Source organism: Eucyclogobius newberryi, unplaced genomic scaffold (genome assembly GCF_026437365.1).
Source record: "Eucyclogobius newberryi isolate DKJ021-1_F unplaced genomic scaffold, fEucNew1.0.hap1 SCAF_1, whole genome shotgun sequence".
Taxonomy (NCBI): Eukaryota; Metazoa; Chordata; class Actinopteri; order Gobiiformes; family Gobiidae; genus Eucyclogobius; species Eucyclogobius newberryi.
This window is the reverse complement of record NW_027315723.1, coordinates 19,178,460-19,200,158: the sequence shown is the minus strand read 5'-3', so window position 1 is coordinate 19,200,158 and position 21,699 is coordinate 19,178,460. Positions and strand designations below refer to the sequence as shown.

Genomic DNA, 21,699 nt, shown 5'->3' with positions numbered 1-21,699 from the left:
GCGTCGTACTCCAGAGTTCCATGGCTAAAGTCGGATAATTCGATGCTGAAATGTCGAGGCTGAAACACATGTCGTCCTCTCACGGATAAAGGTCGCACGGACTCTTGGGGGAAAAAGCTTTAGCTGCGCGTGGAAAACGGCGCCGTATAAGAGTGACCTTTTCTCACATTCTGTCATGTTAAAGTCCAAAGTCTGAGGCCCAAAAGTTTCCTCCGACTTCTGCTGCTGATACTTTGCTGACTTATCTATGTTACTGTGACTTTAGTCGGTCTAAACAGGGACTGGAAGCGCCACCTGCAGGTCGGACGACTCATTGATCTAAAATGCAGTTAATATATATTAGAATTTCGCAAAAACATATTTAAAAAAATATTATCAACAAATAGCACATTTTTTAGGTTTATAATTTCACTTCTTGTTTGTAATTGATGACATCAAACTAGGAAATTACCCAGCAAACACTGGGCCGAAACTCATCTAATGACAAATATATGAGAATGACTTTATTTTGATGAGTTAATGTTTAGAAAGTCAAAAAAGTTGTTTCTTTGTGTAAATTCAGCATAAGTGTCCCTTTTTCAACTTTTCTCCACAAATACCTGCTCAATTGGTGAAAAACTAAGACAAGATAAGATATTCCTTTATTGTCCACACATGGGGAAATATCCTTGTATAATATATATCTATATATAATATATATCTATAATATATATCTACAACAGATATAAATACACCAAATAAAGTCAAAATTAGAAAATGGTAAAAACCTGTCATGGACACTTTAATTAAACCGGGGCTGAACCAGAAGTTAAACCGAGACTTAAAAGACTTAAAAGATGAACAAAATCAGAGAAAAATCCTGTTAAAAGGACAATATCCGCGTCAGACTTCCCACTTCAGCACGTTCACTGCAGCTGATGAAGCAGCTCGATCTGAGTTGGTGGAGTAGTTTTAATGCCGTTAAATATGAATATGGAGCGTATTAATAATAGATTCCGACAGTCCGAATGCAGCAGCAGAAAGGATCTGACAGACTCGGTGATTTAAAGCTCGGTCGGGCGTTGTACAGTGCAGGCTCGAATTTTAGACATTTTCTAGTGTTGAGTCTGATTTCTTTCTGATTGTTCACATTTCATACAAAAAGGGCTAAACTAATGTGGCAAAGACGAAAATGAAAGGGAAATTGTTACAGATTAAAAGCGTTATTATAAAATGCATTGTACTTTGTCTTCCAAATACAACAGTTACTCTAAAAATCCTCAAATGAACTGACACGTGTCACCGGGTGTTTACGCTCTGATGTGTACTGGCCGTGTACATGTATACTGGCCGTGTACATGTATACTGGCCGTGTACATGTACTGATGTGTACTGGCCGTGTACATGTACTGATGTGTACTGGCCGTGTACATTTACTGATGTATACTGGCCGTGTACATGTACTGATGTGTACTGGCCGTGTACATGTATACTGGCCATGTACATGTACTGATGTGTACTGGCCGTGTACATGTACTGATGTGTACTGGCCGTGTACATGTACTGATGTGTACTGGCCGTGTACATGTACTGATGTACTGATGTGTACTGGCCGTGTACATGTACTGATGTGTACTGGCCGTGTACATGTACTGATGTGTACTGGCTGTGTACATGTACTGATGTGTACTGGCCGTTTACATGTACTGATGTGTACTGGCTGTGTACATGTACTGATGTGTACTGGCCGTGTACATGTATACTGGCCGTGTACATGTACTGATGTGTACTGGCGGTGTACATGTACTGATGTGTACTGGCCGTGTACATGTATACTGGCCGTGTACATGTACTGATGTGTACTGGCCGTGTACATGTACTGATGTGTACTGGCAGTGTACATGTATACTGGCCGTGTACATGTATACTGGCCGTGTACATGTACTGATGTGTACTGGCTGTGTACATGTACTGATGTGTACTGGCCGTGTACATGTATACTGGCCGTGTACATGTACTGATGTGTACTGGCGGTGTACATGTACTGATGTGTACTGGCCGTGTACATGTATACTGGCCGTGTACATGTACTGATGTGTACTGGCCGTGTACATGTACTGATGTGTACTGGCCGTGTACATGTACTGATGTGTACTGGCCGTGTACATGTACTGATGTGTACTGGCTGTGTACATGTACTGATGTGTACTGGCCGTGTACATGTATACTGGCCGTGTACATGTACTGATGTGTACTGGCGGTGTACATGTACTGATGTGTACTGGCCGTGTACATGTATACTGGCCGTGTACATGTACTGATGTGTACTGGCCGTGTACATGTACTGATGTGTACTGGCCGTGTACATGTATACTGGCCGTGTACATGTACTGATGTGTACTGGCAGTGTACATGTATACTGGCCGTGTACATGTATACTGGCCGTGTACATGTACTGATGTGTACTGGCCGTGTACATGTACTGATGTGTACTGGCCGTGTACATGTACTGATGTACTGATGTGTACTGGCAGTGTACATGTATACTGGCCGTGTACATGTATACTGGCCGTGTACATGTACTGATGTGTACTGGCCGTGTACATGTACTGATGTGTACTGGCCGTGTACATGTACTGATGTGTACTGGCCGTGTACATGTATACTGGCTGTGTACATGTACTGATGTGTACTGGCCGTGTACATGTACTGATGTGTACTGGCCGTGTACATGTACTGATGTGTACTGGCCGTGTACATGTACTGATGTGTACTGGCCGTGTACATGTATACTGGCCGTGTACATGTACTGATGTGTACTGGCCGTGTACATGTACCCAGTGTCTGGAAGTGAGTATTTTACCTTTAATCATATATATGTGTTTTTCCCACTAATTGTTTTATTGTTAAAATGTGGCACGAAGACATTTATCCATAAACTAAAAGTATATTCTTATAAGTATTCTCTCATACACTGATCCACTGCCACAGCTAAGTGTCTCTCTCTACTGGCCTGAGCTGACATTTCAATAGAATCTATTGAAATGTCAGCTCTATTTAATAGATTATTTTAAACGGTCAGAGGTGAAGTTTGGTTTGCATGACAAAAATAGTTGGGGGGTGAAAGAGAGATAATAATAATACTATAATATTGTATTATAATAGTATGTTATTATAATATAGTATTACAATATATAATATATTATTACAATACTAAAATATAGTATTATAATACTATAATATATTATTATAATATTATAAGCAGTGTAAGATGAATAGTGGAGTGAAGCTCCCTCACTTGGCTGTGGCTCATTCCTTTTCGTTGCTGAGGTGAAGCTACTAAATAATATAAAACACTTCAAGTGGAGAAAAACAAAAGTGGTTTTATATTGTTCAATCATTTATTTAACAACTATTATTGACTTGGATGTGGGGCTGTGGGTGCAGAGAGCAGAGAAGGAACAGAAGGAGGAAAGAGACAGAAAGAGGGCTGTGAAAGACATGTATACTCCCTCTAGTGGTGAGGAGGTGAGACACAGACGTATAATAAAATATACCATGTATTACCATAGAGACAAACTCAAATATGACAACAAAGAGAAGCCAGCGTGGCATAATTCCACACCATAGCCAACATTGGAACGTTCTCTTCCTGTCTTAATGAGGCCGCACTTAACGACCTTTATTCTGGCCCAATACTCGACCTTTTAAAACATTTAGTGTGAGACGCCGCTCCACTGCTGCTGCAGGTGTGGGTTACTGAAGATGACACCTGAGAGGGGAGGAAGGGGGGGAGAGAGGAGAGGGGAGTGGAGAGAGGAGAGGGGGAGACAGAGAGGAGAAGGGCATAGAGGGAGGAGAGGGGGAGTGGAGAGAGGAGAGGGGGAGACAGAGAGAGGAGAGGTGGAATGGAGAGAGGAGAAGGGCATAGAGGGAGGAGAGGGGTGTGGAGAGAGGAAGGGGGAGACAGGGAGAAGGAAAGAAGTGAGGTGGAGCGAGTAAAGAGAGCAGACAGGAGAGAGGTAAAAGAGAGAGAGGTGGGCGATTGGGAATGAAGAGAGAGAATGAGGGAGAAAAAAGATTGAGGAGAGTGGATAGAAGGAGGGAGAGACAGAAAGTGGAGAGAGAGAGAGAGAGAGAAGGCACAGATGAGAGAGGAAGAGGAGGAAAAGGAAAGACAGCAGCGGGACAGACGAAGAGTGAGGGTGGAGCGAGAGAGAGAATGTGAGAAGAGAGAGGGGGTAGAAGGAGGGAGTGATAAATAGAGCAGCGAGAGGAAAAAGCGAGAGAGAGCAGGGAGAGAAAGTGAGACACAAGGGAGTGAAGAGAGAGAGAGAGAGAGAGAGAGAGAAAGAGAGAGAGAGAGAGAGAGAGGAAGGAGGGCAAGTGAGTCACAAGAGAGTGAAGAGAGAGAGAGAGAGAGAATAAGACAAGGGAGAGAAAAAGAGAAGTGAGAGGAGAGAAGGCGGGCGAGCAACATAGAAAAAGAGGGGAGAGAGAGCGGAGGGTAGAAGAGATCCACCAGAGAAAGATGGAAGGGAGAGAGAGAGGAGCTGCTGCTGCTGCTGTGGAGGACGAGGAGGAGGAGGAGGAGGGAGGTGTTGGGGGAGAGGGAGGTGTCGGGGGAGAGGGAGGTGTCGGGGGAGAGGGAGGTGTCGGGGGAGAGGGAGGTGTTGGGGGAGAGGGAGGTGTCGGGGGAGAGGGAGGTGTCGGGGGAGAGGGAGGTGTCGGGGGAGAGGGAAGTCCCCGGGCGGCGCAGGTGGAGCAGGTGGAGATGGAGCTGCAGGTGGAGAGCGATGGTGAGCAGCAGAGAATGGCTTTGTCAGTGTCTGTGCGTCTGCTTTGGACGGTTCCTCTTCTTCAGCCTGTCATGTAAGAAACGCCGTGTGACCAGTCTTCCTCTGCTCTTCCTCTGCTCTTCTTCTGCTCTACTTTTGCTCTACTTCTGCTCTTCTTCTGCTCTTCTTCTGTTCTTCTGCTCTTCATCTATTCTTCATCTGCTCTTCTTCTGCTCTTCTTTAGCTCTTCTTCAGCTCTTCTTCTGCTCTTCTTCTGCTCTTCTTTAGCTCTTCTTCAGCTCTTCTTCTGCTCTTCATCTGCTCTTCTTCTGCTCTTCTTCTGCTCTTCTTTAGCTCTTCTTCTGCTCTTCTTTAGCTCTTCTTCAGCTCTTCTTCTGCTCTTCATCTGCTCTTCTTCTGCTCTTCTTCTGCTCTTCTTTAGCTCTTCTTCAGCTCTTCTTTAGCTCTTCTTTAGCCCTTCTTCTGCTCTTCTTCAGCTCTTCTTCTGCTCTTCTTCAGCTCTTTAGCTCTTCTTTAGCTCTTCTTCAGCTCTTCTTTAGCTCTTCTTCTGCTCTTCTTCTGCTCTTCTTCTGCTCTTCTTCAGCTCTTTAGCTCTTCTTTAGCTCTTCTTCTGCTCTTCTTCTGCTCTTCTTCAGCTCTTTAGCTCTTCTTTAGCTCTTCTTCTGCTCTTCTTTAACTCTTCTTCTGCTCTTCTTCAGCTCTTTAGCTCTTCTTTAGCTCTTCTTCTGCTCTTCTTTAGCTCTTCTTCTGCTCTTCTTCTGCTCTTCTTTAGCTCTTCTTCTGCTCTTCTTCTGCTCTTCTTCTGCTCTTCTTTAGCTCTTTAGCTCTTCTTTAGCTCTTCTTCTGCTCTTCTTCTGCTCTTCTTCAGCTCTTCTTCAGCTCTTTAGCTCTTCTTTAGCTCTTCTTCTGCTCTTCTTTAGCTCTTCTTCTGCTCTTCTTCTGCTCTTCTTCAGCTCTTTAGCTCTTCTTTAGCTCTTCTTCTGCTCTTCATCTGATCTTCTTCAGCTCTTCTTCTATCCTTCTGCTCTTTCAATAAACCCACCATCATTTATCTTCTCGCTCCTCCTGGGGGGGTCTTGCTCCTCCTGGGGGGGTCTCAGTCCTCCTGGGGGGGTCTCAGTCCTCCTGGGGGGGTCTTGCTCCTCCTGGGGGGGTCTCAGTCCTCCTAGGGGGGTCTCAGTCCTCCTGGGGGGGGTCTTGCTCCTCCTGGGGGGGGTCTCACTCTGTCTGGGGGGTCCGCAGTGAGCGCCTGAAGAACTGCAGTTTTTCCTCGCTCTACAGTTTTGGGGCAAAGTTCACGTATTTCCATTTAGGTTCTTTTATTGTTGCGGAAAGTCTGGATTTTTACGTCACAATAATAAAGTTGCTGAGCTTGTTGTTGTTGTTGTTGTTGTTGTTGTTGTTGTTGATGATGATGATGATGATGATGATGATGATGATGATGATGATGATGATGATGATGATGATGTTGTTGTTGTTGGTGTTTTGTGAAAGACAAAAAACTCTGAAATCATAGCATTTTCACATTTGCTAGCGGACGTTGCATTGGTATTCCGTGATAGAATAATGTCGGGTCTTTGCGTATGATGATGAACCGTTACCTAGCGACCGTACTGTAAACAACAGCCCGAGCTAGTTTATTTCACACGACAGTTATGATTAGAAGTTTCTTTTGTTGACAAAATGCTTAAACCGTCCGATAATAGTGCTTCTTTTGCCCAACTTGTCCCTGCATTTATCTCTATATAATGATGACTTTTTGCGTCTTTAAGTGACTTTCTGTCATTTTCGACTTCTGTTTTCATCCCAAACTGCCACATAACTGAACTATGAATATTTAAATATACTCTCAGACCAAGCAAAAATAATAAAGTAATAAAAACATGTAAACCATAGAGCAGAAATATATATATATTATTTTATTCATTCATTCAGTCAGTTCTTGACTCATTTATTTATTTATTTATTTATTTTTATTCATTAATTATTTCATTTATTTTTTATTTATTAATTCATTTATTTTTAATCTTTATTTATTTATTCATTTATTTATTGTATACAAAACATTTCATAGTTTCAGTGCAGTTATAAGTCATATACTTATATATGAGCTTATATAAAGAGGCCCCAGAAAGTAGTAATTAGATGCAATACATTATTATAATGACTTATCTATACCCTGCTGTTTGTGTGTGTGTGTGTGTGTGTGTGTGTGTGTGTGTGCGTGCGTGCGTGCGCGTGCGTGTGTTTGTTTGTTTGTATACATTGTGCATAAGTCAGATATCTCAGGCAGAACTGAAGACGTTTCTTGGACGAGTGACAAAACCACTTTCTTTAGCCATATTTTCTTTTGTTTTTATGATTATATTTAAAGCAAACTTAAATGTACAGTGCCGGGTCAGGCCGTTTGGCGAGTGAGTGCGTTGCCGTGACACCGGAGCCGTCCCGTCGTAGCGTCTTATGTGTCTCTAACGGTGACTCAGGGCTTTTGTTTGGCCCCTGTTATTTGTTTACCCGCGTCACCAGATCTTCCGCTGCCATGAACGGCTCAGTCACGTCCATCAGGCCTCGATCTGTCGCCACGGAGACGCGAGGTTGCAGAAAGGACACACAGTTCATTTGATCTATGACAGGTGTGATCTATGTTCTAATGTTGACTGCATTTGGTGTGTTTATACTTGTTGTACATATAGATGATCGTTTTACACCAATCAAGTAGGTATTTGTGGAAAAAAGTCGGAAAATCTGCAGAAAATGACAGGAAGTGACATCACACCAGGGACACTCATTCCAGTCAAAGTTTATGCAGAATTTACACACACAAAAACAACTTTTTTAACTCTCTAAACATTAATTCAACAAAATAAAGTCACTCTCATTTATATATTTTTTGTCAAATAAAAAACATTTAGACATTAGATGAGTTTTGGCCCAGTGTTTGCTGGGTAATTTCCTAGTGTGATGTCATCAATTACAAACAGGAAGTGAAATTATAAACCTAAAAAAATTACTATTCTGTCATAACATGTTTATCTTTGCAAGCCAAATTCAAAATATATTTATCTTAACTGCATTTTAGTTCAATGAGCCGTGCGACCTGAAGGGGGCGCTTTAAGGGCAAACTGCATTTAAGTCACGTTATAACATTAGCTTGGCCCAAAGTCACTGGGACAGGCTCCAGTCATGTGACCTCTAACAGGAACAAGTGGTGGAAAATGAAATGAATACTCAATGTTTTAATTTTGCATATCTTCCAAACAGTATTTATTTTCCTCTATATCTCCCATCTCTACCGTACGGTATTAAACTTACATCCAGGTTACAGGTCAGGTCTGTGGAGAGGCGAGCCCACGTGTTATTATGGTGCTTCACTTCACACTACACTGTACTACGATAAACCATAAAAACACTTAATAAGTTGGATGTTGCATAGTGGAATTCTCAGGGCAAAGTAATAGCGTCTTTGGGTCACTGAAAAGCGCTATATAAATACAAGTTATTATTATTATTATTATCATTATTATAACTTCAGTATAGAAAAGAAGGAGGTGGCCAGAAATGTTACGCAGTGCTTCTTTAAATACATTGTTTTCCATATACAGATCTCCGGATATTAATCTACTGCATACGTTAAATTAAATTTTCAACTGTGCAACTAATCAAAACTATTAACAAATACATATATTTTTAAAAAATCAAGAAATCAACAAAAAATATATATAAAGTGTATATAGTTCTCTTTTTCACCAGATATTAATCTACTGCATACTTTCAATTAGAGGTGGAAGATATTTTTGAAAAGTTGAAAATACAGCAATTGTCTTCTTTTTCTTTTCTTTTTTTAATGAATCAAAACTAATTTAAAAAACCTAAAAAAAAATTGAAAAATATATAAATAAAAATACATAAAATGAATAGACAAGTGTATAAAGTCCTCAACCAAGACATTAACAGACATTTTACAGCACATTTCTTTGTTGAAATATTCTGAATATTGTTATTTAGAAAAACATATAGAGATTTTAATTAGTGTCATTATCACCCCCACTGCTCGCACTTAACATCAAACATTTGCTCCGGGAAAGAAGACAGACAATAGATATTTGAAGTGCATTCTACTCTAATCTAAAGGCTCGTCTTCCTCAAACAGAAACGCCTCGATAAACACTCCTTTCAGACACTCTTTTCCCAGAGGAGCTTCTTCGTTCGTAATCCCTCTTCTGGCCCCGGTCGTATCGTGTTTTTTAAATTCATTACATCTCGTTGTATCTGCCTCTCCATCTGCGCGTCGTGGCTCCGTTTAAAGGGATTAGCGCGTGTTGCCCTGGAGCTTTCTGCTCACAAGGGGGCGCTGTCATGGGCCTCGCGGGCTGCACCGAGCTCTCTGCGACTGAGTGATCTCATTCTGGGACGTTTCGCTCTTTCGCGGTGCCGACGGGGAGCTCATCGAGAAGCCGCGTCTGTCCCAAGTGTGGCTGCGATTCTGCGCCAGCGGCGTCCACAGATTTAGACCAAAAGCGCGACGTGTCTTACCCGAGTGTCACTATTTCGACGTTTATTTTACCAGTCAGAATATAAAGGCGAGGCAGTTTGAGCGAATAGAAAATAAACAATGCATTTGAAATATTTGTTAGAATCGCCTCCCGTTTGTCTCTTCATCGGCGGTTTCAAAACTCAAATAAAAACATATTTATTCAGACTTGTTTTTGACGCCGCGTTTGTTTTGTGGCTTTTAAATCAGCGTTTTTAATCTGTCTGTTTTTATTTGTATCCGTGAAGCTTCTATCGCAGCGTTTAGCCTGTTGGACGGTTATACAAATACACTTCATGTATATATACACGCGCGTCAGTTATGATATACTTGTAGTGTTGGCAAATATCTGAGTACATGTTCCAAAAATACTTATTCGGTGTAGTGGCCGTGCTCAGAATACAGTTATTTTCCTGAAATCAGAGGAAAAGCACAGTTTAGGCTTCAAACGTCACGGAATAAGTGAGAAAAACAGAAAACTCCTCATAATTTGATTTTATCTTTATTTTCCCCCTCCATTCCTTACTCGGAAATGAGAGGTTTTCTATAGGTTGTCTATAGGAGTTTTTGTTTCTAAGAGTTCTTTTATAAGTTATCTGTCCTTTTCCTCTGTATCTACCTGCGTTGCAACAATGAAATTTCCCCATGTGTGGACAATAAAGGAATATCTTATCTTATCTTAAAAACAAATATAATGTAAGTCAACGTCAAAGAGTGTTTTTTTTCTTTTTTTCATAATAATATTTAGGACCAGCATATGGTAAAGCATAAACTGAAGCTCTTAAAGTATAAAAATGTTTAATTATGTCAAAATGACTCTATTGTACATTTGACTTTGTGCAGAGTTATTGTCGTCATCTTCTTTTTTTCTAATCAGACAGAAGACATTTGACGACAGAATAATGAGTCGCTAAACGTGGCACGTCGACGGGTGAATTCGCGATGGATTAATTTTCTTTCTTTGCCGTTTCACTCATTATAATTAACCGTGTTGGAGTGTCTGGGCGTGTCAGTCGCTAATTGGATTAAGGGTGAAAATCCTGTAATGAGCCATTCTTCTTCTTCTTATTGTCATTATCAAGGTCGTTTCACTCTCTCTGCCTGTGTTTGTGCCCAAAGGTCCGGCCGTCCAGCGCCAAGTCCAGAATGGGCCCAGCTCAGAGGAGATTGAAGCGCAGAGGGCCAGGTAAAGAAATATACACTATTATTACACAGTACTTCACTTATGTAGTAGCACTTATGGAGCAGCCATCTTTACAAAGGGGATTCTGGGTGGCAAAAGAGCGGGAAATCAGCTGGAACTTAAGCCCGGGAGTTTGACCGATTTTCTCGAATAAAAAATAGTCGTAAAGGAAGGACACTCTTAAGCACGCTCCTGAGGTGAGAGTAAGTCAAAACTTGGGATGTCACGATATCAAACTTTAGTGTGACGATTATTGTGAAAAAAAAATCACGATTATTCACGATTATTGAGAATTTTTCTTTCCAGCGGTCTGTTGTGTGACTGTTCCTCAAGTTTGTGATCAACTTTACAAAAATGTACTCTCTGAAAGACAAAATAAAGTAGAATTTGACAAAACCCTTCAGATAAAATACAGTTCTGTCTATATTTTGTGCTCTATATTGAACTAAAACGACTTAATTTTGCTTCTAAAATGATCACCATTATTAGTTTTTGGTTCTTCTACGTCAAACGTAGCGATGCCGAGTTCTGCTGTGCTGTTTTTGAGTCCATAAATCATCTCCAGACTCGTTGTGAGCATTTCTGCGGTCAAACCGTCATCACAAACTCGCCTTCGTTTGTTTCCCATGCTAATACCCTCTGCTGCCAGTAGATGGAGTGCAAACACCGAATCGTGATGAGGGAACGTCTGACTGATAGAAAGTCGTGTGATCTGAAGTTCTAAAATATGAGATGCCAAAGGAAAGTTGCTCATGTTTAGTTAAAAGAAAGAAATGAAAAAAAGGCATGACAAAACGCAAATTTAATTGTAATAAGTAGAGTCCTCGTAGCCGTGTGTGACTGAAGCGTGTGTTACTGAGGCGTGTGTTACTGAGGCGTGTGTTACGGAGGCGTGTGTGACTGAAGCGTGTGTGACTGAAGCGTGTGTGACTGAAGCGTGTGTGACTGAAGCGTGTGTTACTGAGGCGTGTGTGACTGAAGCGTGTGTTACTGAGGCGTGTGTTACTGAGGCGTGTGTTACGGAGGCGTGTGTGACTGAAGCGTGTGTGACTGAAGCGTGTGTGACTGAAGCGTGTGTGACTGAAGCGTGTGTTACTGAGGCGTGTGTGACTGAAGCGTGTGTTACAGAGGCGTGTTACTGAAGCGTGTGTTACGGAGGCGTGTTACTGAAGCGTGTGTTACGGAGGCGTGCTACAGAAGCGTGTGTTACTGAGGCGTGTGTGACTGAAACTGGTGTGACTGAAGCGTGTGTTACTGAGGCGTGTGTGACTGAAGCGTGTGTTACAGAGGCATGTTACTGAAGCGTGTGTTACTGAGGCGTGTGTGACTGAAACGTGTGTGACTGAAGCGTGTGTGACTGAAGCGTGTGTTACTGAGGCGTGTGTTACTGAGGCGTGTTACAGAGGCGTGTGTGACTGAAGCGTGTGTTACTGAGGCGTGTGTGACTGAAGCGTGTGTGACTGAAGCGTGTGTTACTGAGGCGTGTGTGACTGAGGCGTGTTACAGAGGCGTGTTACAGAAGCGTGTGTTACGGAGGCATGTTACTGAGGCGTGTTTCTGCGGCCGGTTCACTGGCACGCGACACGTACTATAGACCCAGCGAGTCAACTTGAGGTGAACTCAGACTCTGGTCTCGCTAAGTGTTTCTGGATCAGGGTTAGCGAGAGCACTCAGCGTGAGCCAAATGCATGCTGGGAAGGCGCTCGCGGAGTCTTTGACAGCGCGGGCTCTGGAAGTGCTTCTGCCACTTTTAAACGTTACAGAGGAAGTAGAGTGTTTTTTTTTTTTTAAGTAGAGTGTCACATCAGGTCTAGAATAAGCTCAGTTAAAGACCATAAAACACATGCCAAAGAACCGCGGCTGAACATTATATCGCAAAATGATTGATATTGCATTATTATGAGACAATAATCAATAATCTACTACTAAAATAACCGTTGACTAGTTTAATAATTTTGAATCATTGACTGGAGTACAGACTGTAACATGACGTTTGCTTGTTACATTGTTACTAAGCAAAAGGAACAGGAAGAATATGTATTTAGTTATTTCTAACGAGAAATAATCATAATTTGTAACAATGCTTCAGTGTGCAGATTTCAAAATTAAACGCATTAAACCCTTGTGTACAATACGACCTTTGACTTGTCGACTAATTTACTGTTGACTTGTCTAATACAGAAATAATTATTAGTTGCAGTCCTGAATAAAACGCACCTTCAAATAAACTGGTTTCAATATGTGTTTAAATGAACAAAGGAGTGATTAAATAACGTGCTTTTGGTATGCAATATAATCTGTCAATAGATCCAAAATCAATTGCGGTTTAGTGTCATCCGTTCTCTAAAACCAGCAGCAGACTTTATGTGTGAATAGAGTGTTTGTTTCCAGGCAGATGATGGAGCAGCAGCAGCAGATGCAGGCGCACATGGAGCGAGAGCGACGGTCGTCCAACTCAGGTACAAACACCTCAGAAGAAGCTGCTTTTGTCCTCGTCAGGAAAGAGTTTGCAGTAAAAATACATTTATCAAGACGACAGGAGTTCATGTGTGAGAGTTCATGTGTGAGAGTTCATGTGTGAGAGTTCATGTGTGAGAGTTCATGTGTGAGAGTTCATGTGTGAGAGTTCATGTGTGAGAGTTCATGTGTAAGAGTTCATGTGTAAGAGTTCATGTGTGAGAGTTCATGTGTGAGAGTTCATGTGTAAGAGTTCATGTGTAAGAGTTCATGTGTGAGAGTTCATGTGTAAGAGTTCATGTGTGAGAGTTCATGTGTGAGAGTTCATGTGTGAGAGTTCATGTGTGACAGTTCATGTGTGAGAGTTCAAGTGTGAGAGTTCATGTGTGAGAGTTCATGTGTAAGAGTTCATGTGTGAGAGTTCATTTGTGAGAGTTCATGTGTGAGAGTTCATGTGTGAGTTAATTTGTGAGAGTTCATTTGTGATAGTTCATGTGTGAGAGTTCATGTGTGAGAGTTCATGTGTGAGAGTTCATGTGTGAGAGTTCATGTGTGAGAGTTCATGTGTGAGAGTTCATGTGTGAGAGTTCATGTGTAAGAGTTCATGTGTAAGAGTTCATGTGTGAGAGTTCATGTGTGAGAGTTCATGTGTGAGAGTTCATGTGTGAGAGTTCATGTGTGACAGTTCATGTGTGAGAGTTCAAGTGTGAGAGTTCATGTGTGAGAGTTCATGTGTAAGAGTTCATGTGTGAGAGTTCATTTGTGAGAGTTCATGTGTGAGAGTTCATGTGTGAGTTAATTTGTGAGAGTTCATGTGTGAGAGTTCATGTGTGAGAGTTCATGTGTGAGAGTTCATGTGTGAGAGTTCATGTGTGAGAGTTCATGTGTGAGAGTTCATTTGTGAGAGTTCATGTGTGAGAGTTCATGTGTGAGAGTTCATGTGTGAGAGTTCATGTGTGAGAGTTCATGTGTAAGAGTTCATGTGTGAGAGTTCATTTGTGAGAGTTCATGTGTGAGAGTTCATGTGTGAGAGTTCATGTGTAAGAGTTCATGTGTGAGAGTTCATGTGTGAGAGTTCATGTGTGAGAGTTCATGTGTGAGAGTTCATGTGTGAGAGTTCAAGTGTGAGAGTTCAATTGTAAGAGTTCATGTGTGAGAGTTCATGTGTGAGAGTTCATGTGTGAGAGTTCAATTGTAAGAGTTCATGTGTGAGAGTTCATGTGTGAGAGTTCATGTGTAAGAGTTCATGTGTGAGAGTTCATGTGTGAGAGTTCATGTGTGAGAGTCCAGGTTACCTCAGCTCTTCAAACAGGAAAGTGACACAGTGCACTTTTTCAGGTTCTCCTTTCCAGGGCCACCCCGCGGTGCTATCGGTGGCCCCTCCTGTCGTGCCCCCTTCTATGAACATGTGTGGGGCCCCTCCTCCGCCTCCACCTCCCCCTGGCCCCCCGCCCCCCTCTGTGGCTCCCCAACCCCCGCTGCCTCCGCCGCTGCCCCTGGGCGGAGGCCCCGCAGAAGAGTCCACGGCCCCCACTGGACTGGCCGCCATGATCGCAGGGGCCAAACTCAGACGCGTCCAAAGAGTAAGAACTTTTTCTCTTATTTGTACTGTGTGATGACGGATCACGAGACGGGTCACGACGAGAGAGGGAGAGGACGGAAGACAAATAGAACTATTCCATTTTGTATCAATTTTTATCCATCACAAACCTCAATTAAACTGTATTTTGTCTTAAATCAGATACATGTGTTCTTCAGTTCATTATTCTACATGGGCACATACACATCAGCAGAGGCTCAGAGGGTCGAGTGCTCGTGGATCATCATAGAGCAGATCCACTGGCCCATCATAGAGCAGATCCACTGGCCCATCATAGAGCAGATCCACTGGCCCATCATAGAGCAGATCCATTGGCCCAACATAGAGCAGATCCACTGGCCCAACATAGAGCAGACCCACTGGCCCATCATAGAGCAGATCCATTGGCCCAACATAGAGCAGATACACTGGCCCAACATAGAGCAGACCCACTAGCCCATCATAGAGCAGATCCACTGGCCCATCATAGAGCAGATCCATTGGCCCAACATAGTGCAGATCCACTGGCCCAACATAGAGCAGATCCACTAGCCCATCATAGAACAGAGCCATTTGCCCATCATAGAGCAGATCCACTGGCCCATCATAGAGCAGATCCATTGGCCCAACATAGAGCAGATCCACTGGCCCAACATAGAGCAGACCCACTGGCCCATCATAGAGCAGATCCATTGGCCCAACATAGAGCAGATACACTGGCCCAACATAGAGCAGACCCACTAGCTCATCATAGAGCAGATCCACTGGCCCATCATAGAGCAGATCCATTGGCCCAACATAGTGCAGATCCACTGGCCCAACATAGAACAGATCCACTAGCCCATCATAGAACAGAGCCACTTGCCCATCATAGAGCAGATTCACTGGCCCACCACAGAGCAGATCCACTAGCCCATCATAGAGCAGATCCACTGGCCCAACATAGAGCAGATACACTGGCCCACCACAGAACAGATCCACTAGCCCATCATAGAGCAGATCCATTGGCCCAACATAGAGCAGATACACTGGCCCAACATAGAGCAGACCCACTAGCCCATCATAGAGCAGATCCACTGGCCCATCATAGAGCAGATCCATTGGCCCATCATAGAGCAGATCCACTGGCCCAACATAGAGCAGATCCACTAGCCCACCACAGAGCAGACCCACTAGCCTATCATAGAGCAGATCCACTGGCCCAACATAGAGCAGATCCATTGGCCCATCATAGAACAGATCCACTGGCCCATCATAGAACAGATCCACTAGCCCATCATAGAGCAGATCCACTGGCCCGTCATAAAGCAGATCCACTGGCCCAACATAGAGCAGATCCACTGGCCTATCATAGAGCAGATCCACTGGCCCAACATAGAGCAGATCCATTGGCCCATCATAGAACAGATCCACTGGCCCATCATAGAACAGATCCACTGGCCCATCATAGAACAGATCCACTAGCCCATCATAGAGCAGATCCACTAGCCCATCATAGAGCAGATCCCCTGGCCTGAGAGCTGGTCTGAGAACTTAAACTCAAGAGCCACTCAAGTCTGGCTCTCCTCGTTCTGTATCCAGTGTCTTCATGTATTTACAGTGAATCTTCTCGCTTTTCAGACAGAGGAGAACTCGCCGGCCCCAAAGACCGAAGCGAACCGGACGAGCGGCGGCAGCGGCGGTCTGATGGAGGAGATGAACGCGCTGCTGGCTCGAAGGTCGCAAACATTTATTTACATTGAATTACTTTTAAACGTGTTGGTGAAGGTCTAACGCGCACGCTCTTGTCTGCAGAAGGAAAGCGGCGGAAGACGGACAAAACGTGAGTAAACCCTTGGCTCTGTCCAGTCGCACGTGTACATCGTCTCTGTGTGAGAGAATGTGAGAGAATGTAACCGTGGAAACGACTGAAATACAGAAGTTTTTACTACACGTTGTGCCTTGTATGCCACGACAATTCCGGTGACGTTTACGGTTGTACTTCCTGGTTGTACTTCTTGGTCGAGCAGGAAGTGTCAAGATCAAGTATTACAACTGACCGAACGAGGACCAAACCAAGACCAAACCAGGACCAACCAAGACCAAACAAGGACCAAACCAAGACCAAACCAGGACCAACCAAGACCAAACAAGGACCAAACCAAGACCAAACCAGGACCAACCAAGACCAAACAAGGACCAAACCAAGACCAAACCAGGACCAACCAAGACCAAACAAGGACCAAACCAAGACCAAACCAGGACCAACCAAGACCGAACGAGGACCAAACCAAGACCAAACCAGGACCAACCAAGACCAAACAAGGACCAAACCAAGACCAAACCAGGACCAACCAAGACCGAACGAGGACCAAACCAAGACCAAACCAGGACCAACCAAGACCAAACAAGGACCAAACCAAGACCAAACCAGGACCAACCAAGACCGAACAAGGACCAAACCAAGACCAAACCAGGACCAACCAAGACCAAACAAGGACCAAACCAAGACCAAACCAGGACCAACCAAGACCGAACCGGGACCAAACCAGGACCAAACCAAGACCGAACCAGGACCAACCAAGACCAAACAAGGACCAAACCAAGACCAAACCAGGACCAAACCAAGACCAAACAAGGACCAAACCAAGACCAAACCAGGACCAAACTAGGACCAAACCAGGACCAAATCAAGACCGAACCAGGACCGAACCAGGACCGAAACAGGACCAAACCAGGACCAAACCAGGACCGAACCAAGACCGAACCAGGACCGAACCAGGACCAAACCAGGACCAAACCAGGACCAAACCAGGACCAAACCAGGACCAAACCAGGACCAAACAAGGACCAAACCAGGACAAGTATGAATGCAGTGTTAAAGGTGTTCCTGTGGATAATACTGCCATTCACAAAAACTGTAATAAACATTTAGCGCATAAAGTGTCAAGATCAATTATAGTACAACTGACTCTAGATGGTGTTTGTTTAGGACGATCCAAACTCGCCGTCCCAGAGCACTCGCGGCGGGCAAAACTCCACAGGTAAGACGCATCACACGGGTACAACGTGGCGCGTCGATATTCCCCGCCGATATTGACCGCTTTCTGTTTTGATCAGACGGCGCGAGGAAACCGTGGGACCGCGCCAACTCCGCCGACAGGTCCGTGGTGTCGAGGTGAGACGTGCTCTGCGTTTGAGTGTACAGGAAGTGTCGTAGTAACGGGCAGAAACGAGAGATTAGACGTCTACGTTCGACCACACGATTTAAAGCGCCTCCTACAGGTCGGGCGACTCGTTGAACTAAAATGCAGTCAAGATAAATGCATTTTTAATTTTGCTAAAAAATATAATAATGTTATGACAGAATAGCTCATTTTTTAGGTTTATAATTTCACTTCCTGTTTGTAATTGATGACAACAGACTAGGAAATGATGCAAACACTGAGAAAACGGATACAAATATATGAACTTTGTTGAATTCATGTTTTGAGGGTAAATTTTGTTTTCTTCTTTTTGTGTAAATTGTGCATAAACTCTGACTGGAATGAGTGTCACTAGTGTGATGTCACTTCCTGTCATTTTCTGCAGATTTTTCAACACTTTTCTCCACAAATACCTGCTCGATTGGTGTAAAACTATAATGTATATATACAACAGGTATAAACACACCAAATAAAGTCCAAAGTAGACTTTCGTAAAAACCTGTCATGGGCACTTTAAACAAATCATTCAGTTAGTTTCAAGTGCGTTAATCTCGTTTTCTTCATTCAAATACATCTTTGTGGGCCTTATTCAGATTATCGTGTCCCAAACGGGTCTTTTTTATGCCATATTTGTAGCGTTCAAGGACATAGTTGAGAGGATTTGATTAAAAAGGGATGTAATCACAGTTTTTATTGCACTAAAATAGATTTCTACATAAACTGGAGGTTGTTTTTAACGGCACTTATCTGTTTATGCAAATTAACTCTTTGTAAGTACAGTAGATATTCCCTTTTTGTATTAGATCAACACAATAACAATAGATTGAAAGTAAAAGCTGATCTGAAGTGCGAGTGGTGTTCACACAGAGCCAGAGCGGCCGGAGGTGGGAACGATTCAGACTCTATAGACTTCGATAGGATGAAACAGGTAAAAAGCTATTTGATTTTGAAGACGTCGTCGACCAGAATTTAAGATTAATGTACATTTCTCTCCCGTTTCCACTGAAGGAAATTTTGGACGAAGTTTTCCGCGAGCTGCACAAAGTAAAGGATGAAATTATCGATGGTAAGTTGCGCTCGCAGTCGAACAAACAAGTCTTATTTTTCTTCCGAAGCAACTCGCGGGATGTAATGCTCACAGATGACCACTAGGAGCACTACAGCGTGAACAAACATACAGTTAAAGGTCCCATAACATGCAAAATCGACTTTTCAGAGCTTTTAACCTTCTTACATTGCTATTTGTGCTTCATATATGTACCCAGAGTGTTTTTTTTGATTGATTCCTGCAGTGTTTAGCTATAGTACAGACTATCTCCTTTCCTCGAATCTCCAAACTGACGGGGGGTGGGGCAAAACCGCGTCATAAGGGCAAGCACGCGTCACCATCCCCCCTCTCTGAAGTTCTATCGTTTCTCACTCGGCGGCGCATCGCGGAGCTGACAACTGTGGGGGACACACTACGTCACGGGTGGGCGGGGCACACACGCGCTCTGAGACTACGTCACGGGTTGGGCGGGGGAGCCAGATCGCTCTTCGCATGGGCGGGGGCGAATATCAAACTAAGCCGTTTGCATTTCCGGGTTGGTGATGGGGTCCAAGGTCTGGGTGATATTTCTTAACTATTATGTTAAGGGTGTTGCACAACCCTTATTATTATCAATTATACACTTAGGATAGACTACGAAACGTGAAAAAAAGCATGTTATGGCACCTTTAAATATGACATGTGTTGTAAATATTTATATTAAAGAGGAGGTATCCGACTTGAGAGAGTCTAAAAGAGTGAACTTAGCTTTTATTTTGTAAAATCAGCACAAAAATCAGAGCACCGCTGCATTAAAGCATGTTTGCTGTGTAGAAGCGAGAGATATAAGATAAGATATTCCTTTATTGTCCCACATGGGGAAATTTCATTGGTGCAACGCAGGTAGATACAGAGGCAGATACAGAAGAAAAGAACAGATCACTTATAGGAAGTTTGAAAAACAATCTCAGTAGAAGATCTCTTATAAAAATCTTAGGATGTATAGAGAAACATGTATGAAAATAACAATAATAAGTGTTGATTTGGAGATATTGAATATACCATCTTTGTAAAAAAAAAATACATTGAAAAATATATATTTTTGATCTCCCAAACAAGTGTATGTAGTTAAATATCTGCCCTTTTTGACATCATATTTATGGTACCTTCACGTTTGGTTCGATACTTTAAGATATTTACTGGTACGTAGTAAAATACAGCCCAGTGCAGTTCAGGAAGTGGGCGAGGCACAAACCCAAGGCACTTTAATGCATAAAAACAACATGATTTAATTAGCTTGTTCGGCGTGACCATCACAAATGCAGCAAAGACAAAAAAAAAACACTTGTTATATAATTTAAAATACATGATTCTTCTATTTCACAGCCCAATTTTTACACCATGGTTAATACTGTATCTCTATAATCACTTTTACTCTTCATTCTGATCCATATCACCTTGATTTACATTATGACTATTACATTTCTACTGTACGTTTGTCTAAAATCGTGTTTGTCGTTTGTCTTCGCAGCTCTTAGACATGAACTCACTCGGGTTAGCACCACATAATCTTTCTGAGAGCCCCGAAAAAAACAACCAAACAAACACCTTTTTCAAGAAAACGTGACCTGCTGCAAACGCCGCGGCCCTCAACAAGAAGAAGAAGAAACGAAAAGATGAAGAAAAGAAAAAGAGGAGGAGTGAAAATACTGTGACATCGCCGTCCCACGTTCACCTGTGTAACGTCCGCGTTGGTCGTTTTGAACATGTCAAGCCAAAACACACATCGTTAACAGCGTTTGAATGACGTGAAATTAGAATATTGACCTCACTACACTTTAGAGTTGTGTTTTTACATGAGGAGAAACGTCACATTTCCACGATAAATCTCTTAACATTGTCTTAAACATCATCGTTTAGTTTATCGGAATAATCGTGATAATAGTTCAACAGCAACAGCGGTCGAAACGTCAAAAAGAATCGAACATTTTGGATTGTTCATCATCAATAATCACTTTAATTTTATTTATGATTATTCTCCATCTTTGACTGTATTTATTTATTTATTTATGTATTTGTTTTTTTTGTTCAGACCAAACTTTACCAAGTCGGACTCAATTACATTTTTGACAGAACGCACAGAAGGATTTGATCATATCTAATTCTAAGGCTGATTTATTCAAGTTTAAATCTAAAGAAATTAGGCATTTTTTTTCAAATTTTCAAATCTAAAAAAACACATGAGAAATCCAAAATCCCCTATGTAAAATTTAAAATATATGTCGACGAAAACGACCTGTCTCTGTTAGTTTTTTCAGATTTAAATGTCCCAAATATGTGCCGTTTTTACACATAAAATGCCTTATTTCTCTATGAAAACCTTACATGAAAAAAATCTATATCGTTAAATTGAAGTTTTTTTCCTATTAACCCGCAGCGTCCTTACGATTCTACTGTGACATAAACAATCATCATCATCAATTAATTTTGACTAATTGACGACTAAAATAATCATTAATCGTAAAAATTAAATGTTTCTCTCCTTTTTTTTCTACTTTTTTAATGGCAGATTGAATAGAAATTACTTATTTTTGCCTCTAAAAGTCATTATTTTATCACAATTTATTAATTTACAGAATCCTGACAATACATTTTATTAATAAATATTCTTTAACTAGACTCTGCCAATCACAGTATTTCAACCTTTATTTCGCAAAAAATTTAGTCGACCAGCATCAGTCGACCGCTAAAACAATGGTTAATCATTGCTAATCGTTGCTAATCATTGCTAACCGTTGCTAATCGCTGCTAATCGTTGCTAACCGTTGCTAATCGTTGCTAACCGCAGCAGCCGTACTAAATTGTAGCAAGCAGGATTATTAAAACGCTCAGATCCAGATTCTGACTTTCCGTCGCTTAAACTCTCGACGACGTGTGTTTTCGTGTCGCTCCGTGTCGC

The 21,699-nt window shown here is 42.4% G+C and overlaps 1 protein-coding gene across 2 annotated transcripts in view; it reads left to right on the top strand.

The window, feature by feature from the left end:
* Positions 1-20,408, top strand: part of evlb (Enah/Vasp-like b) — a 63,222-nt gene extending 42,814 nt beyond the window's left edge. For both annotated transcript variants that reach the window (XM_072440114.1, XM_072440112.1), the window contains exons 4-13: positions 10,429-10,495; positions 12,884-12,951; positions 14,288-14,532; positions 16,149-16,246; positions 16,323-16,350; positions 17,500-17,551; positions 17,628-17,685; positions 18,581-18,641; positions 18,722-18,779; positions 20,272-20,408. In XM_072440114.1, coding sequence (XP_072296215.1) covers positions 10,429-10,495; positions 12,884-12,951; positions 14,288-14,532; positions 16,149-16,246; positions 16,323-16,350; positions 17,500-17,551; positions 17,628-17,685; positions 18,581-18,641; positions 18,722-18,779; positions 20,272-20,309 — 773 coding nt within the window. In that variant the 3' untranslated portion in view covers positions 20,310-20,408. The remainder of the gene's footprint in view (positions 1-10,428; positions 10,496-12,883; positions 12,952-14,287; positions 14,533-16,148; positions 16,247-16,322; positions 16,351-17,499; positions 17,552-17,627; positions 17,686-18,580; positions 18,642-18,721; positions 18,780-20,271) is intronic.
* The last annotated feature ends 1,291 nt before the right edge of the window (positions 20,409-21,699 follow it).